The 23,128-nt window shown below is 41.6% G+C and overlaps 1 protein-coding gene across 3 annotated transcripts in view; it reads right to left on the reverse strand.

The window, feature by feature from the left end:
- Peak1 (pseudopodium-enriched atypical kinase 1) overlaps positions 1-23,128 on the reverse strand; it is a 217,097-nt gene that overhangs the window by 9,968 nt on the left and 184,001 nt on the right. For all 3 annotated transcript variants that reach the window (XM_006511168.4, XM_006511167.4, NM_172924.3), the window contains one exon: positions 16,009-16,751. In XM_006511168.4, the coding sequence (XP_006511231.1) occupies positions 16,009-16,751 (743 nt within the window). The remainder of the gene's footprint in view (positions 1-16,008; positions 16,752-23,128) is intronic.

Genomic DNA, 23,128 nt, shown 5'->3' on the forward strand with positions numbered 1-23,128 from the left:
TCGGGGGAAAAGAGCATCTCTTGCTCATAGCCTATGCTTATTACAATTAGAGACTTGATCGCACTGGTCCATGTATGGAAATAAGTCCACATGTATGTACTGAAATAGGCGAAAACAAGCTCTTTCAAGTTTTCTGCCACATACTTACCTAATCAGTTTAAAAAATGCTTTATATTTATTTTAAAAGCAAACTTCACATCTTGAAATAGATGTCCTCGGGCGGAGTTCAAGTCCAAACATCCATCTTTCAGAAAATCCTATCTTTGGAAAGCCCTCCAAGTCCGGAGCACACGCAGTGCACTATATCCTGTATTCTCATCAATCACAGGCATTCCTTCTATAATGCACTGATGGCAATGCTTCATGTTTATGTGTCACTGGGTATTTAAAATCCTATACGAGCCATAACTTAGTTGTATGGGGCTTGGATCTGGCACAGGTGCCATTAAACTCATTGGCAGTTTATAATTTGCTCAGTATCATATTGCCTGCTGAAATGGAGGTTCCAGGGTCCCAACTCTTCAGTCTTTGAAACGTCTATCAAATATCATTGAGCTTGGTTGAATGAGACTGAAAATTAAACTCAGTTGACATGTTACAGAAAGGACACTCCCAAGGACTTAGGTCTGGGATTTAGCCTTGCCAATAGCTGAGTATCCTTGGGCATGCTCATTCAGTTCCTCTGGGTCTCAGCCTGCCTCATAAAGCAAACAACAGAAAGAATATGGAAACCTTACCTCACAGGCAGCTGGAGAGATGAAATGGGATCAAGTATACTGAGGACATCTACACACGACTGAGATACACAAATGTAATGCTGATAGCCAATCAGATCACTTGGAAATGTTAAAAAGGATGCACTCATACAGAATATAGTTTTTCAAAGAGGACAAGGTAAAAAAAAAATTACACTGTTTGTAGGATGTGTGCAAATGTCCAGGTCCCTTCTCCTTTAGGTTCTGAGAGCTACCTGCCACAGCAGCGGGGCTCGCTGACTGCTGGTCCGAGGGAGGACAGCTAACAGTAAAGGTTTTCTTGTTTTTTTTTTTTTTTTTTTTTTTTTTTTTTCAGATAGTGTCCTATGAAGGATCCAGTCTGGCCTGGAACTCACTATGGAGCTCAGACTGATCTCAAACTTGAAGTACTCCTTCCTTAGAGATTACATATAGCTACATATGTAATTCCTGGGATTACATACACCTGTGGTCACTACACCTAGCTAAGGTCACCACCATCGATGCCAAGATCAGCATTATGTTCTAGTCCAAGGAAGCCATCCTAGTTCTAAGAAAAAATGGTTTAACTAAATTTTTACTTTTTACTATGCCAATTTACACTGAAAAAAGAAAAAGAAAAAGAAAAACTTCACCATTAGGTGGTTCAAGATCAAATGTAAAGGAGATAGCCTATCCTGTGATATTTAAATTTATCTGCATGTACACACAGAGGCAGTCATACATATTTTTATAAAGTCTTCCAAAGTTTTGGGAGTAGATAAGAACATGGATTCTACAACTAGAATTTATGTTTGGCTTCATAGATCAACTTGAGATAAAGGGTTGGAGTGACTTACACAGAAGAAGTGATAAATTGTTCCACTATTTTGGATGCTTGGGAGGAAAATGGCCTGCCCAGAGAGCAAGCTGAGTAGGTAGCACTTCCTTATCTCTGTATTTACACAGACAGGCTGAAGAATAATGGGTCAATCTGGTTTAAGGGCAAATGAAAACGAGAGAAGAAAGAGCAGAAGAGAGAGGAGAGGCACTGTGCTTTTAATTGGTTTATAACCGTGAAGCCGGTTACAACCCAAACATGGACTTGTGGAGATTTCCATAATAGGATTTCACATGATAGGTAGCTCATAAATCTTTATTATAGAGGCTGCAATGATGTTAATTTAGGCAGGAATATTATATTATTCTATGTACTACATAGTAGCCATTTTTCAAATATTAATAACTTGACTCCTTTAGATTAGAAAAATACCTCAAAATGATCTGACTTCAGATGATAAATTTCTAGCCCAAAAGTTATTCTGGAGAACAAACCACTCTTTCCAGAATAAATGGACAAAGTTTTTACTGCCAGTTTTTTTTTTTTTAAATTCCTTTACCTAATATTTTCTCTACTTGGGATCAACATAAACTTTTCAGCTTCACGTTTTCATCAATCTCTTTTGAACAGAATTCCCACTCTTTCCTTATAAGGCTAGCTGGCTTAAACAGGGGCATCTCAAGGAGCCCTCAGAAGAACTATTCCCACAGGGATCCTGGTCCCATCTCCCACGCTCTGAACCAACAGCAGAATGAGGAAAATTTCACATTCCTAACAAGAGAAAACTATGGGAAAGCCTTTTTAAAATGCTGCCAATTTGGGCAGATTCTGTGTTTGTCTACAGTCTCTCCAACTGAAGAACTGAGGGACTGCACCCCAGAGACACTAGAGGGAGCTACAATATCAGCATCCAAGCACAGAACACATTGCAGCAGAACAAAATCTAGCTGCTGAATGTGGGAAAAATATACCATGGTCTGTCTGTCTGTCTGCCTGCCTGCCTGTCTGTCTCTGTCTCTGAATCATCAGCGTTAGCGATGCCGAGTTCACTCAGTAAAGGGAGCACCAGATGAGAAGAGTAGAAGCTGGCTAGGAGTCCTCCCTGGGTGCAGGGGTTTCATGCTCACCAGCTCACCGGGCATGTCAGCTTGATCCCTCCTCCCAAGAAGGATCAGGGGACCATTACAATGGGTAGCTAGCTGATCTCTACACGACATAATGTACAGTTGCAAAAGCAGGGGCTTGAAGGGAAAATGGGTACATATTTGAGTTGGCAAAATACACACGGGAGGAGCAGTATCTTGTTGCTATTAACTAAGCAGACCAGCATGGCTGATGCTTCTACAGCACTGGCCACCGCTTGTCGGATGAAAGCCATCTGACAAGATTTCCAAATACAGGGTGGGGACACTTTAACCACTGACGAGTTATCTGCTGGGAAATGGAAAAACAAAAAAACAAAGCCAGAATCAGGGTCAGATTACCCTCTCTCAAGACCTTCTAAAACCCGGGTCAAACACACAATATGTACACAGCCTGGTCCCAGCAGGGGATCTGAGCTGGACAATGGCTCCTCACACACAATCTGAAAAGTTTAATTCCAAACATTCATTTCGTTCAGGGGCTCATTTTATGTGTTGCTCATGGCAACTGCTCTGCATACCTTTGAGGCAAATTTGTCATTATAAAGCATTTATGTTTGTAATAAGAATGTCAACCCAGACAGCTAACTTGTATAAAGTAGACTGTAGGGGGCCATGACTGCAAAGCCACAGTATGAGCAGCTGGGAAGGAAAAGACAGCACACGGCTATCATTACTGACCCTTCCAGAATGCCCTCACTGTCTGCTACCTGTAAAGTAGACCTTCCAGCCTGCTGCCCTTTGAATTTAAGATAAGAAACAGAGACAAGGGGGATGGGAGTGGCATGAGTATGATATGTAAGCTGGTCACTTACTATCTCTTGATTCTTTGTCCCAAAGGTGGCTTGAACTGCTAGTGTTCACTCGACATTCTGTTCCACTGCTGACCACATACCTGCATTTGTAAACCACATTTATGTCTCTGACTCTCACACTGTAAACACTGGCTGAATAATTTGTGTTGCCTTATCCTGTGAATTCCTAATATCCAGTACAATCAAACCTGAGCCCTTTGCACCCTCACTCTCTGGCCTTCTCTGTTCCTGGTGAATGGCTCCATTACCTGGCTCTGTTTCCTGTTTTCCAACATCAAGTTCACTCTGGACTTCTTTCCCATCTTTACTCCCTATGTCCAACTGATTTACAGCTCCTACTGATTTTATTCCTAAATATCTTCCAAATTGTCCTTTCTTCACTTCTACTGTTACCATTACTGCCTTCCTAGACTACCACAAAGGTTTTCCAATGGGACTCCTTGCTTCTCCTATGAATTCCCTTAAAAATAACTTTCACAGGGAGCAAAGGCATCTTTAAAAATATGCTATAACATACCTATTTAGATAACCTAGCAGTCTCTTTTCACAACTGTATTTCCTGCTCCTTTTCCATTCATTCCTACCATGGTGGTCTGTCTGTCTGTAGCCAGTCTTCCATGCCTGTTGTACCCTTTCTGTCTGGACATCTTTCTTACTATAGTTGGCTGATTTTTTGGGTCCACTTTAAGAACAGACACTTGTATCTCAGGGCCTAACAGAGAACAAGGCACACAGAACATGTTTAATTTACCTATACAAAACACCAAGAAAAAGCTACACTGAATCCAGGGTGGCTATATTGTTTATTTGCCCAGAGCAGCTAGAGTACATGAACAGCTTTCATGAAACAGATGGAAGTTGGCAAAATAATGGGGAGGGGGCAATAGCAGACAGACCTGAGTAATCAATGCTCATGACTGATCTGACTACACGATTGAGGAAAACTGGATCAATGCTAGCTGTCTGCTGAGTGGAGTCTGCCCTAGAGACTCACCAACTTTATACTGAACAGAACTACAGAACGACAAGGTCCTTCGTCATTCTACTCAATTTTCTATTCTTTTCCCCAAAGAAAGTAATAATTACAAAATGCAGGACTCTTCAAAAATAGCCTACATTAGCTTTTATTTTTCCATTATGGGCCCAGTGTGCCTTCAGCCTTCTTCCACTTTATCAGCAGGGAATCTCATTTCCTTCTCACACTACGAGTTTTACAGTGCCTCAGTGAGCCTTAAGTGAGATGGATATTGTAGGGAGTGAATTGTAGATGGACACAATGAGAAACACTGAAGAGCATATATGTTCTCCCATCTGGGCTGTTCTGTTGCAGTACACAGAAGCACAGCTGCAATGGGGGTGTGCAGAATGATGACACCTAGTGTTTGATAGTCTAAGGATATAGAGGTCAATTACTGCTTGACAGTAATTCCTTGGCCTGCTGAGGAGTATCCCTTACTTCTGGTTACAGAGGTAAGATCCACAACCCCATCCCTATAGGCAATGTTGTTACAACAACCTTCAAAATAGATGAAATGTTAATATATGAAGCTGCCTGGGCCTCCACACTGTAGATGCTGAGGGCTCCACACTGTAGGAATCTGTTATGAGACTTGTCAGGCTGGTCGGGTATTTTAATGCTTAAATTACTACAAAAATGTTCACATGGCTAAGAAACTCATTTGGAACCTAGGAGATATTTGAGAAGGCAATGTGTAAGTCTTTACCATTTGATTTGTGACTTGGAGCTCAGGATCCAGATTAGGAATTCAATTAACGTGAACCCAAACTTGTAATTCCCAATATGTTCTCTTACCTCATCAATATTAAAGCTCTGATTTTCTAGGCAATCTATTTTGACTCCAAGTTCTTTCTTTTGAGCAAGTTCCCAGCTGGGGCTCTGACACTTCTGCATGCATGGAGCCGTGAAGTGAGGTGCCCACTAATCTAGAATGGCCATGTATGTGTAGCTGGCTACTGGTCACCCACTTTCTGTTACATTTCAATGTTGGACATATTTGTGTTGAATTATGAAAGTGGGAATGGTTTCCCACCTAGATTTTCCCTTACTACTAAGCTAGTAATTAACTGCCTGTGTAGATAGTATGAGCTCGTTGTAAATTCCTACCGATAACAGCTATTCTCCGTAATGCTTTTTCATTTAGTGTCTTGCTTTCTCAGCATCTACCCAAATAAGACAAATTGGGATTTGAGTAAAAAGTGCAATAAAAGGCACTGGTCTACACAATTTACCTCAACTTTATTACAAGCTTTTAACAAGGCTGTGGTGTAGGAGGAAAGTGAGTAGCCTCGCTGGTATAACAGGAAAGTCCCCATGTCTACTGAGCTGTTTATCACCTGGCATTGAGAACAAAGACCTGTACTATGAAAAGAGAAGACTCCTACCATCTCAACTTTGAACTTCTTGGGGGAAAACATTCAGAAAGTTAGTTGCATTTTTATATATGTGAAGAATTAAACAACTTCTTTAAAGTAACTTCATCTAAATTTAACACATGGTCTTTCATGACAGCATTTGGTCAAAGATTATCTCATTGAGGTAAATAAAAAAAAAAGTCTTAATGAGACCAAGCAATAATCTACCAGGTATCTACCCAATCTCTTCTAGGCAAAAGGCACTACACAAGGGGCTAGCTTACTGGCTCAAGTACAATAATGGGAGAGGTACTGCTTAGGAGTCAGGAGTCAGCCTGCCATGAAATTGGTGTCTCTCCAAACCAGGCCATCCTCTCCGGCCTCCATTTCCTTTAGTAACAGATGACGAAGGCCCTTCTAAAACTGACCTTAGTCTATTAGGATAATTGGCTAGTGGCTACTATGATTTTTTGAAAGACAAAGAAGGCAATGGAGATTTTACTTGGATAGCAGGGAGGTTTAGTTCAAGTTTAATCTTACATTTAGCTTTATTTAGAGACCAGGGAAGTAAGTTAGGGGCTGGAGTCCAGCCAATGTGCAGCTCACCCAGACAGTCTGGTCTGCTGGGTGGTAGTCTGCCAAGATGACAGAATAAGAGAAACCATGGATGAGGAATAAAACAGGGAACTGAAGGTGACCGATTGTGTGGGAGTCAGTTTTGCTTTTTCCTTTACTAAGGCACTTAATTTATTAAAAGTTGACTACATTCACAGCCTCCCCATTTCTTATCCCTCTAATTTGCTGGGTTGGTGTCCAACCCCACTATTACACATAGTCTTGTCTTGAAATAGGCTCAAGCTCTCAGCCTGGGGACTATGCATTTTGTGGCTAGGGTCCCAATTGTTCCTGCTTTGAGTCACATCTCTATGTATGTAGGCTTTTTCTCACATTACAGATCCTTCCACTAACAGTCTCATACACCCCATTTAGTCTGAATTAAATCAAGATACTGGGGGGCGAGAAAACTTTTTCTAGGCTTCACGTTTCTTATGAAGCCCAAGCTCTGTGTTTAGCTGTTGAGCCTGTTTACCTTGGCTGACATTTGCATGCTTCACAGACAACGCATCCCTTGGATTCAGATATCACTGAATGGCACTGCCATCCTTTTGGGGTTATCCTTCCTAGAGGCTTATGACTGCTGCCTTCATCTTATGTCTAGGACTTACTATACAAGGCTCACACCTTTGGCAGCTCTGAACCACATGTCCCTTCTTGTCCTTTGTCCTGCTGCAGTGTGGGTGGACTCAAAATTACCTAGACTATTGCAATAACACACCAGTGAGTCCCAGCTTGCTAAGAATGAATGAAGCCATCGTGACAGAAGAGGGTTACAGGATATGTGGGCATGTTGGCAAATACCTGTAGTCCCAGCACTTGATAAGCTGAAATAGGAAGACCCTGGGTTTCAGCCCAGACTAGACTATACATCTAGACTCTGTCTTAAAAAAACCCCACAGGATTTAATATATGCATGATATTATCACACTAAGTTGTACAAATAAGCAGTAATTCCATTACACAATATAGAAACATTCATGTGTCTCTTACCCACCATTACTTTTGACATCTACTGCAAGGACCATGGCTTAGAATCTAGTACAATATATAATAATGGACATTTGGTAAAATATTTTGTGACCTTTCAGAAGAAACAATACAAAACATGATATTTTTGTGGGTTTACATCAATACATATGCATAAGGCAAGTCTTTGCCTTCATGGAGCTTGTAATTCAGTGAGAAAGCCAAAAACATAACTCTTTAAATAAGACAGATTATAATGAAGACTCAAACAGGGGGGGTTAATGCAAAATTAATGATTTTAGTGAAAGTTATAGTGGGAGGGGCCCCATGGCTAATCTGGTTATATTCTGCCTATGTCCCCAAAATTTGGGTAAAGATGAATTAAAAAGTAACAAAACCAATTTCAAGACAGGAAATTTCACATGGGCATGTGGCCTATGACATGGTATATTTGGTCACTGGCTGGAAGTGGTTAGAGCTGCGTAAGGAGGCTAGGGCAAGAGCAGCTCTCATGGCTAAGGAGATGAGCACAGAGAGGCTCGGCTCTCTGCACTGGCACATGGCAATAGCTGGGAAGTTGCAGAACTTGTAGCATGAGGGCCTCACTGCAGGAGGTGGGTCACTAGGGGATGAGCCTGGAGGATTATAGCCCAGTCTTGTTTCTAGCCTCTCTCTGTTTTCTGGTTTGGTGAAATGTGAGGAAATAGCATCATATTTCTGCCACCAGAGCCACAAGTTGTTCTAGCCATAAAGCCTTCCCTCCATGACAGACTGAAATCTCAGGCAGTGAGTCAAAATAAGTCCTCCCCGCTTAAGCTTAAGGAGCTTCTTGTTATACACCTGGCTACAGTGACAGGGGAAGATGGGTAAGTCTTAAATATAAGACCTAAGAGTAAACGGTTTTCTACTTTACAGAGAGACACTAGACTTAGAAAAAGCATGTACAAGGCTAAAGCAACATAGCCAGTTTGCAACTGAACTTTAAGGTAAACCAAGTTCTTCTGACTTTAAAACCTCATTCTTAACTACTTTGTCAAAAGGCCTCAAAAATTCTATATGGAAACCACCGTGGGGGTTGCTGCTACAAATGTGGTTTTCCAGAGCTCACTGCCAGCAATTCTGATTCTGTAGGTAAGGAGATGGCTCTGTTAGTGAGGACCCCTCAGGTGGCTATGGAATAGGTCATCTGTAGATCAGAAGGCTGAAATTCTTCATTGAGTCACACTGTCTCCCACGAGAAGGGCAGTGCAGACAGAAGAGCCAGCACGTGCAAAAGCCGAGGAACATGAAGTGGGAGCTCGCTCTTCCTTCCTTCCTTCCTTCCTTCCTTCCTTCCTTCCTTCCTTCCTTCCTTCCTTCCTTCCTTCCTTCCTTTCTTTCTTTTGGTATTTATTTCATTTACATTTCCAATGCTATCCCAAAAATCCCCCACACGGCCCCCCACCCACTCCCCCACCCACCCACTCCCATTTATTGGCCCTGGCGTTCCCCTGTACTGAGGCATATAAAGTTTGCACGACCAATGGACCTCTCTTTCCACTGATGGCCGACTAGGCCATCTTCTGATTCATATTCAGCTAGAGACACGAGCTTGGGGGGGGGTACTGGTTAGTTCATAATGTTGTTCCACCTATACGGTTGCAGATCCCTTCAGCTCCTTGGGTACTTTCTCTAGCTCCTCCATTGGGGGCCCTGTGATCCATCCAATAGCTGACTGTGAGCAACCACTTCTGTGTTTGCTAGGCACCAGTATAGTCTCACAAGAGACAGCTACATCTGGGTCCTTTCAGCAAAATCTTGGTAGTGTATGCAATGGTGTCAGCGTTTGGAAGCTGATTATGGGATGGATCTAGATGGTCCATCCTTTCGTCTCAGCTCCAAACTTTATCTCTGTAACTCCTTCCATGGGTGTTTTGTTCCCAATTCTAAGAAGGGACAAAATGTCCACACTTTGGTCTTCGTTCTTCTTGAGTTTCATGCATTTAGCAAATTGTATCTTATATCTTGGGTATTCTAAGTTTCTGGGCTAATATCCACTTATCAGTGAGTACATATTGTGAGAGTTCCTTTGTGATTGTGTTACCTCACTCAGGATGATGCCCTCCAGGAGCTATTTCTAAGTTATGCTAGAGGACAGGACAACAGAGGTGAGTAACAAGGCTAACTAAGGGTACCTGTGCTTTTAGGCACCTCCATGTGATGATCTACAACCTCAAATGCTCTAGTCTGCTCCTGCCACTGAACAATCACAATATTATCTTTCAACAAAATCAAAGTCACCCTTAATGACCATCATTCTCACATTGGATTTAACGGACTACTTCTATAGACCATTTTAAACAAAGGTGTGTTCCTATTGTTTGGTATTCTAGGACAATTTAAAATAAACATTTTTCATCTTATATAGTCTTTATAGTCACCAATTATAATGGTTACAAACATTTAATTGGGATAATGTGCTTTAATTTATTAAACTGTTTTCTTAATATCAGGAGTTTAATTTGTTTCTAATTTTGATATCAATGCAATTCTTGAGGTTGCTACATTTTGTAGCATTCTGTTATAATCTTAAGAAAAAAGGATGTTTACATCTTTGAAGTAATGAGAAAGGAAATATCTAAGTATAGAACCTATCTAAATATGCTGAGGCTAGTGCCTACTATTCAAGAATACTAATGAGTAACCTATACAGTGTGGACTGCTATTCCTGTCCTGCCTCCAACAATACATTATTTCATTGTATTTTACATGCACTCCATAGTTTATGAAAGCAGTTTCACCACCTAGCCATGTGCATTATAACAATTTTATGAGGTAGGCATGGCAGTCAGTTTCTACTGTTAAAAACTAAAAGAAGTTCCTTGACCTCTTTAATAATACAGAGAATTTTCAGAACGTGGGCCCAGATGACTTCAAAGCTCTTTATTCTGCATTAAAATGCCTTTTAGTTTAAGATAAATCCAAATAAAGTTATTCATGATGAAGAAAAATTAGAATAAATGATAGGAAAAAATCTTCAAATTCAGTAGAAGTTCCAAGTTAAAACCAGTCATTTTAGAACAAAGAGCAACATCGACACCAGTTATGGATTGTATCGTTCTCCGAGAGACAAGGGCTATAAGGAGACGATCACGGTTAAGTTACGAGCGGGAGCCTGATCTGATGTCAGGGATATCCTCATAGTAGAGAGACACCTGCAGGCTCAGCTGCTTTTTCTGTGATGCCAAGTGCATCGAAAGGTGGCTGTCTCTGATGCCTATGGAAACCTTCACCAGAAATCAAGCTAGCCACAACCCTGACCTTGGGTTTTCTAGACTCTAGATTTGGAGAATTAAGTTATGGAGTCTATGACAGTTTTCCTATCAGCTTAAGTAAACAAAAACTGTGGAAGTGCCATTCCAACAATAGTTAAGAATTTTCCAGAAGCAGCCTTAGAACTAAGTAGATGCTGAAAGCATTTAAAATGCATGTTAGAAAAACCCTGGATAAGTGTGAAGTGACAACTTTAGCAAATGCAGATGTTAAAGGAGATAGTGCTGAGGCCTCTGATGGATATGAAGAACACATCATTAGAAACTCCCAGGAAGGGGACCCATGTCATAAAGTGGTAGAGAATTGGAAACTGCACTGTGCCCTCGTGGTTTGTTAAGGAAAGAATTGTATGAGAGATAAAATGGGATTTTTAGTTGGGATGTTCAAGTCAGGCAGTGAAGGAACACCTTGGCTTCTCCTTACTGCTTACGGGACAATAGCAAAGGGGAAAGGAGATGCAGGCTATTTGGTCTGCTCATAGTGTAAAAGGCATGGATGTTTAATCTTTTGTTTTGTTTTGAGACAAGATCTCAAGTAGCCTACTAGGCAGGCCTCAGACTCTAGGAAGCTGGGTTGAGGATGGCTTGAACTCCTGATTCTCCTGCCTCTGCCTCTGCAGTGCTAGTACTACAGGTGTGAACCACTGCACCAGGCTTGAAAACTTGTTCTTTACAGGACACGAAGGGTGTGTGCTAGACAGCCATTCCATCAAGAGATCTCAGCAGAAGGCAGATGAGGACAAGGCCATGTGAGTGGAGAGAGTCAGTTTGGGTGCAGTTTTGTCTGAAGCAGATGCAGAGTAGAAGGGTGTGGAAAGACTCCAGGATATTCTGAATTCTCCTGGCCTGGCCCATGGAGCTCTTTGGCTGCTCATGTGCATTATTCATTAAGGAAAAGGAAGAAAGCCATGGAGGTGATAAAGAGATCAAGACTACTGCTGGAGGGATGGCTCAGAGGTTAGCAGCACTTGCATCAGCCAGCTCACAACCATCTGTAACTCTCCAGTTCCAGGGAATTCAGTGTCTTCTTCTGGCTTCTGCAGGCACTCATACACACACACACGGACTGCGCACAAACTCATGTGGGGGCGTGAGCATGCCACATATACATTACAAAAAAACAACTTAAAAAAAATCAATATTGTTCTTCTTAATAAGGGACCAGTGGATAGGGCTGTTTCCTTTTAGGTGTCAACAAATGATTAGCCTGTTTCTCTAGATTTAGAGAGTTAAGGGGAAAATAAATTGTGCCTCAGGGTAGAGAGTCTTTTTGAGGCACTATATGAGCAACAGAGTATCAAATGAGAGCATCAAATGAGAGCATCTTTATGAGTTACGGGTGGGTATCTGAGACTTGCTAGATTTGGACTTTGGTACCCAGCTCTCCTTTCTCTCTTGCCTCTGATTTCTCATATTTCAGGATGGAATCTGCACAACTGTATTTGGAAAGCAAATAAGTTGTCTAGCTTTACCCAGATATCAGATAGCAACGCTGCAGTAAGTTGAATCATACCTTAAGTTTCATTCATATCTCATTTAGAGAACATGTAGATGAGGCTTTAAATAAGGGCTTTAGAGTTGATCCTTGGGAATAAGACTTTTAAGGCAGTTGGGCTGTTACCCTTTCTCCAGTTCTTCCCCAGAGGGACCTACGGCCTTTTACAAGGGTAACTGTACACTGGGGAAAAGGAAATAATCAGACTTTCAATAGATCGCAGCGAGGGAGCTGCTCTGCTATGTACGAAACCCCGACCCAGAAGCAGGTCGTCTACGAATGGTTTAGCGCCAGGTTCCACACGAACGTGCGTTCAACGTGACGGGCGAGAGGGCGGCCCCCTTTCCGGCCGCACCCCGTTTCCCAAGACGAACGGCTCTCCGCACCGGACCCCGGTCCCGACGGGGACGACGCGGGGACCCCGCCGAGCGGGGACGGACGGGGACCCGGCTATCCGGGGCCAACCGAGGCTCCTTCGGCGCTGCCGTATCGTTCCGCCTGGGCGGGATTCTGACTTAGAGGCGTTCAGTCATAATCCCACAGATGGTAGCTTCGCCCCATTGGCTCCTCAGCCAAGCACATACACCAAATGCCTGTGATAGAGACATGAGAGGGAGGGACTGAAGGTAGAATCCTATGGACTGAATTGTGTCTCCTCATTTAGACGCTGAAACTCTGAAGTGCAATGAGGGCATATCTGAAGATACAGCTCACAAAGAGAGAGATACTTAAGTAAGTCATATAGTTTGGGACCTGAATACAATAGGACCAGTGTCTTTCTAAGAAAAGATAGCCCTCTTAGTGACACTCATCACATGTGAGGACTCAGAGAGACTAGTCCTTACCAAAAAATAACCAACTTACAACTCTGACTTTGGACTTCTCAGCTTCTAGAAACATAAGAAAATCAATTTCTATTGTTGGACCAGTGGTTTCAATTGGCAGTCAGGTGCTTGTCCAGCACACACAAGACCCTAAGTTCAATTCCCAGCAACACACACACACACACACACACACACACACACACACACACAACCTATTTAAGCCACCTAATTAATCTATAATATTCTGTTATGGCAGCCTGAAAAACCTGACACAAAGTAACTATTTCAATAGCTTACCACTGCAGTGAATGTGGAGTAGGTAGATCCTTTTCCTTTCAAGTGGACTTGTGTTGCAATATTTTAAGAGAGAAGCCCTACTAGGCTACTCTAAATTCACTAATATGGGAAGGGGTATTTTAAGAAGACAAACAGTAAAGAGGTTGTTGGGGCCAACCATTTGTTTCATTTGCTCATCTCTGCAAATGCAGGGGTCTCAGAGTTCTTAGAATTTATCACTTTAAGACTGTAAATCCATTAGGTACTTCTGGAAATGCCCAGAAAGTCTTCAAAGAGACATTTATATTCAGTATTTAGTGTAAAGCCCCCTTTCCCAAACCTGCCAACAACTACCAGTATATAATCACTTGCCACCTGTTCTTTTGAGATTGCTTTTGTATTATTACAAGCAAAGAAATCAATACTACACCATTGATTTAGGAAAGAGACAAGACTGTGTGGCAATAATACATAAAGTTAGTCAAGCCCCACTTCTCAATTGTTTTGAAAGAACAGATAGTTTTATGCCCCTTTCTGAAATAGGTACTCATTCTGCATTGGTGATCTTGTAGCAATAAAGACCCAAGATAGATAAGGTACTATAACCCCAATTGATATAACAGCTCTTGAGAGCTACACAGAATCTCACAATGCCTTTTTATACTCAACAGTAATATATTAACTTGAGTCCATATCTTCTCTCTACAGTTTATCCCTTGGTTTAATTTTAAAAGTGTGGGCTGCAGCAGCAGGTCAGGACAGTGAAAGGTGGAGGTGGGGAAACTGCAGATGTAAGCCAGCTGAAGAGCTGGTCTAAACATGGATGTCTTGATACCACAGTAAGGCCAATTGTTTACCTTACCCATTCATTTACTAAGAAACCATCTGGTCTTTGTAAGCTAAATGAACAGGTAAAAGTCATTTAGATATGTTAATTGGTTTTGAACCAGTGAATAGAAGCAGTGAAAGCAGGCTGTGGGAGTGAGAGCATTATACTGAGAGAGTGCTCTTAGCACCTTTCACTTGCCTTATCTCTTTGGTCACCACCGTAGTCCCATAAAGTACATGGCTTACCACTTAAACATCTAAAGAAAAGGAACCCATCTAGGAGACCCAAAGACTTTAATTCTCTCTAACTTTTGTGAAGTACGGAAGAAGCCAAAGGCAGCTCACTTATCAAACAGCCCCAAAGACAGCTGTTGGTACCCACAAAACTACTAGATGGTAAAGTCAGGATCAGAAGGCAAGTCTTTGGGAGTTCATAGCACACACCAAAGCTATTCCTCTTATAGGACCTGTTGTGGACTGTTGCAGTGAGTATAACTGGACAAGAATCCTCAATGTCTCAAGTAGCCTGGGTATCTCAAAGTAGTGGGCTGTCTGGAATGGTTGACATATGTTTAAAAAGCAATACACAACACGGTAAAGTATAGGCTGCATAGTCAGAAATATCTGAGGGGTATGTGTGTGTGTGTGTGTGTGTGTGTGTGTGTGTGTGTTTGAGAGAGGGGGTGGGGAGCACTCATGAGCAAGAGCCCATATTCTCCTTCCACTCTCTGGGTCCCAGGAACTGAAGTCATCAGACTCAGTCGTCAGGCCTGTAGCAAGCAAGCATCTTTGCTCAGTGAGCCATGTTGCTGGCCTGATATAGTAAATTCTAGCTCTACTCCTCGCTGTGTGACCTCAAGCGAGTTAGTTACCTCACTGAGCAAAACCTTCCTCAGGTGTCAAATGGGAAAAAAAGGCCCTTATGAGCATGACGCGAACATGGAATATGAATTTCCTTCTCTATAAAATTGTTTCCCAGGAAGCACACAAGCTACAGAGGAGGGGTAAGCAAGGATCTTTTACTTGGTAGAGAATAAAGACAGAAACATGGCATGAAGGGACATCACAGGCTTCGGTATTTTTAGGTAACCATTGCAAACTGCCAAGGCTCATTTCTTCTAGGAAGACTCTGAGTTAAAGTCTGTGATAGTTCATAGTTCATTCTCAATGTGAAGGAATTTATAAATACCACAGAAAAATGCCTCTGGGCATGACTATGAGGGTGTTGGTGGAAAGGTTTAAAAGCCTAGGAAAAACCCACCCTGAATGCAGGCAGCAGGGTCCCATAGGCTAGGGCCCTGGACTGAAAACGGGGAGAAAGTTATTTGAGCATCAACACTCCCTCTCTGCTGACTGAGAAGCAATGTGACCAGCCAACCCTGCTATGCTTTCCCCACTGTGACAGACTGTATCCTACCCTACCGGGAGCCAAAACTGACCCTCCATCCATGAAGCTGATTCTTGTCAGGTATTTGATCTCAGTGCTTCCAGACTGCCACAGAATGTTAGCTTTCCCATATTCCCTTAGTGTCTATTTTTCCCTTCAGTAATAAACCTGCTTATTAGACCACCTGCTAATATAGGAGGCTCACTCCCTTTCACACAATGGAAGAGAGAAAGTGGGAAGGAAGAATGAATCTGCTTTGGTGACAAGGTGCTGACTAAGATTAAGGTAAGGCTAGGCACTCACGAGAAAAAGGCTGGCAGAGCTCCTCTATGAGTTTGAGGCCAGCCTAGTAGATATAGTGAGTTCAAGGCCAGACAAAAGAAGGAAATATTAAGGAGAGATTTTCAGTATTTTCCTACCTTGACTGCATAGTTACTGAGTGGATCTTTTGCATACGAGGCAGTGTAGTAAACCGCATCTCCAGCTTCGCAGCACGGTTTGTCGCTGGTTAGCCTGAAGTCTGACCAGCTGTCTACTCCAAAGCGGAGTTGGTCTTTCTGCCCAGCCATGAAGAGGTCTTCACATTTAACTGCCAGTCTCTTCAAGGCATCTGTATGAAGGCTTCGGAGTTTACCCACCACTTCCTCCCGATTGTCAAGTCCTCGATAAAGTGCTTGTCTCTGTGGCTTCTGGATGCTTCGAGTCTGTCTATAGGAGAGACCACGTCGACTGGAGAGTGACTCCATACTGTTAGAAAATCTGTCCTTAACACTGAGAGTGGCTAGGCTGGAGATACTGTTTGCTGCTGAAGGAACGGGTCTCTCCTTATGCAAAGGTCTCTCCAAGGATTCATAAGACTCAACGTCTAGTCCCTTGAGTTCATAGCTAATAGAAGACCCAGCACTGCTGGCATCCCAGTTGGGATCAATATCGTAGGTGGGATTAGCCATGACGCAAAGACTGCTTTCCATGGCTTTCTGAAGGTCTTTGGAGATGGGCTCGGTATTGGCTCGTATCATTTTCTTTGGCAGTGGGGGTGGTGTGGGTTGGGAAGCATTCAGTCCTTCTTGGTCTGTCTTCTCTCCAAAGGCAATGGCATCATCCACCGCTCCCTTGGGATGCCGTGGATGCTTGGGAGGTATCATAGCTGCTCGAGATTGTCCTGCATTGTTTTTAAAGAAAGAAGAAGAGAATGAATCAAATGTGTCAGCCTCATTTCATAACTTAAACAAGTAGGAATGCATGACACAGGCATGGGGAATCTAACAATCGTCAGTGCTTTCACTGAAATGAAATGTGAAGCCAAGGAACAAATGCCTGAACATTGAAGGTATGAATCCAAAGCTCGACTGGAGTAACAAAATTGAATTATGTCTCAGCATTTCTCTGTCAGGGTTTAGGTGGTGAGCTTTGTTTTCAAAAGGAATCCAGATTCTACAGTCCTGTCTCCAATAATATTGTTAGCCGTCACCACACCACAGAAATAGAAAGGAGAGACACTAGAAACATCTGCATGTGACAATAGAGATGACAGTACTTGTGGATCAAGAAAATACCTGGGAGTCCTAATGAAAACAGAATTGAAACTAGCAATGAGACCACTGCACAAAGCCTGACAAAATATTCTTCTGTTTTTTGTAGTATCATTCCAATTTTACATTGTATATAGCACCTGACACTACATATATGCACATATAATTTATGGATCTAATGGTTATGTTTAGAGGGCAAAACACACAAGGGTTCAATGTTGTTTCTTACATAATGGAGAGAAGACATTATTTTCTAAAGATAGAAATATGTCATGAAAGTTCTACAAGAGTACTAGTATTAGTCATGTTTTTAAAATGAGGCCTTTAATCAAGAGATAGAGGGAGAACATAATGTCTGGTTATAGATTGTGTTATGTTGTGGTCCTAACCCCTGGTATCTATGAATAAGTCCTCATTTAAAAATCGAGTCTTTGCTCATATGATAAAGTTGAGGTTAGAAAACGTTCCAATCAAAAGTGGCTGGTATCCTAATAAGAAGAAAACGCAGTGTGAAGACAAATAAGGAGACCACTATGTGGTGACAGGGGCAGAGACAGAAATGATTTAACTGTAAACCAGGAATGCCGAAGATGGATGGCCATCATTAAATACCAGGTAGAGGCAAGAACAGATTCTACTCAGTGTCTTAAAAGAAGCATGGTTTTGCGGGCAGAAGTTTCAGTTCAGTCCCTAGACTTCATAATTGCCAAAGATTAAGTTTCTGTTGTATTCAGCAACCCATTTAAGGTGCTTTATTACAACAATCCTAGGAAATAAATACATTTTCCCACTTATAACCATACAGAGTTCAGGTAAGTGGGTGGTGTGAGGGTTAATATTATCAACCTGATATTATCTAGAACCACCTAGGAGACCTTTGGCTATAGCTGTGAATGTCTGTATGAGGCTAACTGGGGTGGGGAGAGCCATTCCAAATGTGAGCAGCACCATACCTTGGGCTATGATCCTGAACTGAATAGAAGAAAAGCAAGTGAGCTGAACACCAGCATTCATCTCTCCCTCCGGGCTGCAGATGCAAGCTGCCTCATATGTCAGATATGCCATGACTTCCCTACCAAGATAGACTGTCCTCTTAGTCTGTGAGCCAAAACAAAGTTGTCCTCCATGATCTGCACTGTCACAGCAACGAGGAAAGTCACAGATAAAGATGCTTCTGAGGATGCTAATGCATGCTGGCTTGTTTTGCTAAAGTCATATCCTTGAAGAAATATCAATGGTGAGAATCAATGTAAACTGTGATGATAATTAATTCTACTTCTATATATAGTACTTTGATTAAGAATACCTAGGAGTGGGCTGGTGAGATGGCTCAGTGGGTAAGAGCACCTGACTGCTCTTCCGAAGGTCCAGAGTTCAAATCCCAGCAACCACATGGTGGCTCACAACCATCCGTAACAAGATCTGACTCCCTCTTCTGGTGTGTCTGAAGACAGCTACAGTGTACTTACATATAATAATAAATAAATCTAAAAAAAAAAAAAGAATACCTAGGAGTTTAAATAAACTATCACATATATACAGCAAACTGAAGGGTCTCCTCTCTCCATTAACAACACATAACAGTGTTTTTATATGGAAGAGAGCTGCATTAAACACAATCAAAAACATACAGAGAGAATGCATGGCAGTGGGGGGAGGGAGGGGAAGGGGAAGAAGAGGGAGAGAATAAAGGAAAGAATATATAGCTCTAAAAGAGCAAGGATTTTAAAGACTTTCTGGCTAGGATGTGGCTTAGTGCAGTGCTTGCCCAGCATGCGCCAGCCCTTGGGTTTAACCTTTATTAGCAAACAACTAACTATCAACTAATTAACTAACTAGCTAGCTAGCTAACTAACTAACTAACTAACTTCTCATGAAGAAAAACTCAGGGCTAGATAGAAACCCTGATGAATGCTACCAAATGCTTAATATTAATTAAACCAAAGTATTATTACCAATTCTTTGAAGTACTTCCAAAAAGTTCAGGGGAAGAGCTTGAATTTTGTAGAAGCAATGTTACCTAGACAACCAAACCAAAGACATCCAAAAAAACTAGAGACTAATGTTACTTATGAATATAAGTGAAAAATCCATAAGACATTAAGCACTAGAACCTAGCAACACTTTAAACATCATAAACACAATAATATACCATAACAAACTGGGTTTAGCCAAAGAATGCATGGTTGGCTTAACACCTTGTAATTAATCAGTATGTTATACTAACAAAATAAAGAAAATAAGGAATCTTGTATGATCTTTTCAAAATTGTAGAACGATATCTGATAAAATCTAATGCCTTCCCATGACAACATTTAACAAATTGGGACAGAAGGGAACATCCTCAGGCTGACAGCTTCTTTTGTTTGTTCCCTTGGTTTTGTTTGTTTGTTTTTTGTGTTTGTTTTTGTTTTGAGAGAGAGGGTTTATCTGTGTAGCATTAGCTGTCCTGGAACTCACTCTGTAGAGATCCACTCACAGAGTGGCCTCAAACTCAGAGAGATCCACCTGCCTCCCAAGTACTGGAATTAAAAGCATACACCATCATTTCTCGGTCTGATAGCATCTATGTCAAACCAAGAGCTAATATCATGGTTGGTGACAAGAGACTAGATGATTCCTTCTTAATGTCAGTAACACGAGGACTTTTGTTATTGCCATATTTATTCTATATAATACTCAAGCATTAGCCATGGAAATAGTAACAAATAAAAACATCCAGGTTAGAAAGAAGCAAACCTATTCTGTGTATAATCTTGTATTCTGAAAAGCAAAAGGAACCATATGAATATCTATCAGAAATCATATGCCAGGGCTGGGGCTCTAGTTGAGATGGTAGAGCACTTGGCTAGCATGCAAAGTGGCTTGGGTTCAATTCCCAGCACATGACTAAACTGAATGAGGTGGAGTACACATATAATCTCAGCACTCAAGGCATGAAGGCAGGAGGAACAAGAGGTCAAAGCTATTTTCAGCTACACTAAGTCTGAGGCCAGTGTGAACTGTATGAGAACCTGTCACTAACAATCAAAAAGAAGAAACTAATACACCAGCTTAGTGAGACTGCAAGAAAATACTCAGTATACAATAATGAATTGTAATGACTAATGTAAAACTGACATTAAGAAAATAACCCTATTTGCAACAGAGACTAAAGTATTAAAGGATAAATTTAATTAAGCAAGAGTTGCATGTTGAAAACTATAAAACATCGTTGAAAGAAATTAAAAAGTAGCAGGATAAATGGAAATTAGTCGTGTTATTAAAAATCAGTCACATTATTAAAGTGACTAATTTTATGCAGTCTACTTAAACTCATGGATCAGAGACTTTAATATTGTTAAGATGGAAATATTCCCCAAACTGACCTACAGATTGAATGTAATCCTCACCAAAATCTCAGTTGGAGTTTTTGAAGAATTGATGTGGGGACCCTAAAATTCATGTGGAAACATAAGCGGCTTAAGAGTGGCCAAAAATAGTTTAGCTCATTACAAAATTATAGTAATCAAGATGGTGTGGTACCTTGTAGGTGAATGCAATCGGCTTGCAAGGTCAGGAAGAAACCTTTACATTAAGGGGTCAACTATATTGACAAAGCTTGTCCAAATAACTCAGTGGAGACAGAACTGACGGGGCTGTGAAAGCGAATACACATATGCCGAAAACAAGAGACAAGAACAAAACCTAAGTTGGAGCCATATCTCACACTATACACAAAGATAAACCAAAATGCACAAAAGATGTCAATGTAAGAGATAAAACTATAAAACTCTGCATTGTTCAGTGCTGGGGATAAAACCCAGGGCCTCAAGCATGCTCTACCACTGAGCTATAGCCTCACTCCAGAAATGTGACAGAGCACAGAAATAAATGGTCGTGCCCTTGAGTTGGGCAATGGTTAGTTCTAACACCCAGTGTAAAATGACTAAACCAACCAGTGTGCTATAAGTGAAAGTAAAAATAAAACCTTGTACCCTTAAAAAGAACATCTTTAAGAAAGCAAAAAGAATATTTCAGACATGGTCACACATCCCTGTAAATCTGGTATTCTGGAGGCTGAGAATAGCTATGCTACATAGCAAGACCTTGGATAGACACCAGAAGGGAGAAAGGAGGGGGAGGGAGGAAGGAAGGGCGGAAAGAGAGATGAAAAGGAAAACAAGAGAGGGAAGAAAAAAAAATACACATTGCATATTTGGTAAGAAGCCTGCAATTAGACTATATAAATAACTCTTTAAAAAGAGCAAGAAATTCACAGACATTTCTCCAAAGATAATATATGTATGACCAATACATATATGAAAGGTGCTCAACATCACTACTCATTAAACAATGACATAAAACCACAATACTTCATATCTATTAGGATCATTATAACAAGAATAAAACAACAGTAATAATATCCGTAGGCAACTGGTGAGGATGTAGAGAAATCTGGATGATCATACATTACAAGTAGGAATCTAAGATAGAAGAGCTACTTTGGAAAGCAGCCTGAGAGTTCCTCAAAGAGTAAAACACGGTCACCACATCCGCCAGCATAAGCACTCCTACAGAGATATCCAATGGAAAGAAAACATATGTCTCTACAGAAACCAGAACACATGCTTATACTGTATTATTCATAACAGCTTCAAAGTGGAAACAGCACAAATGTTTATCACCTAATGAATGGTACACAAGATGTGGTCTAGCCACACAACTGAATCTAGTTTCTCACTGGTCTCATCTCGGGTTATTTGTTCCCTGCTGTAGTACAAATCGAAGGTCTCATACATGCTAGGATACTCTGAGTTATATCCCTGGCCTTCCCTGTTTACGTTCAAACACTGCCTCTGGGGAGTGTTTAAGTCTATTCCCCCAAAACTGACTGCTCCTCCCTTTAGAATGCAGATATGCCTTGTGTATGTTCTTCTCTAAGCATATATAAAATACTGCTCTTGGGTCACCGTCTGAATTTCATACTGGGTTTGCTCGCTGATGGCAGGGGCTGTGTCCTATTTTTATACACGAGACTAAGCAAGAATCTGGCTGGGAATTAGTGGCTAGGTATGTAGAAAGACAGACGTAGATAGAAAACATGACCCAGTTTTTATCCAGGTCCTAGAAAAGGTCTTATGGGCTGCCATTTTCTAACCATTTCTCCAAATAAGGAAAACCAGAATTACTTGTGGCTGTGAGTAGCACTGTGAGTTCCAGAAGAGCCTTTATTGTTCTTCCTAAAAGTTATCTGAGAATCAGGGAAGTAAGGCACAGCCTGCCTTGTGTGCTTTGGTGCTTGCCAGGCAGGTGGAAGAGGGCTGAGGGCGCAGCCTGCCACTATTTTCAGAATAAAGTTCAGACTTTGTACAAGCTGGTCAAGGTTCTTTGTCTTATCGACCACTATTCCTTAGTGACTCTTCAACATGAATTACTCCTGTCATTGTATCTTAGAACTAGAGTCACAGATGTCTGTAAACTGCCATGTGTGCTGGGAACCAAACCTGGCTTCTCTGAGAGAGAAACAAATGCTCTTAACTGTTGAGTTCTCTCTTCTTCTTCTCCCTCTACCTCTCCTCTCCCTCTCCTCCCCTTCCCCTCCCCTGTTCTCTCTCTCTCCCCCCTCTCCATTTACTTTTTTTTTTTTTTTTTTTTTTTTTTTTTTTGGTTTTTCGAGACAGGGTTTCTCTGTACAGCCTTGGCTGTCCTGGAGCTCACTTTGTAGACCAGGCTGGCCTCGAACTCAGAAATCCGCCTGCCTCTGCCTCCCGAGTGCTGGGATTAAAGGCGTGCGCCACCACGCCCGGCTTCTCCATTTACTTTTAATTAGTGTGTGCACATGAGTGTAGTGCCTGCAGAGCTCAGAGACATCAAATGCCCCTTGGAGCAGGAATTTCAGGTGGTTGTGAGTCACTTGATGTGGGTGCTGGGAAACTGAACTCAGGTCCTCTGCAAAAGCAATACGTATGTTTAACCACCATTCCAACACACGCACTTTCGTATTTTTGTCTTAGTGAGGGTGTAT

Source organism: Mus musculus, chromosome 9 (genome assembly GCF_000001635.26).
Source record: "Mus musculus strain C57BL/6J chromosome 9, GRCm38.p6 C57BL/6J".
Classification (NCBI taxonomy): Eukaryota; Metazoa; Chordata; class Mammalia; order Rodentia; family Muridae; genus Mus; species Mus musculus.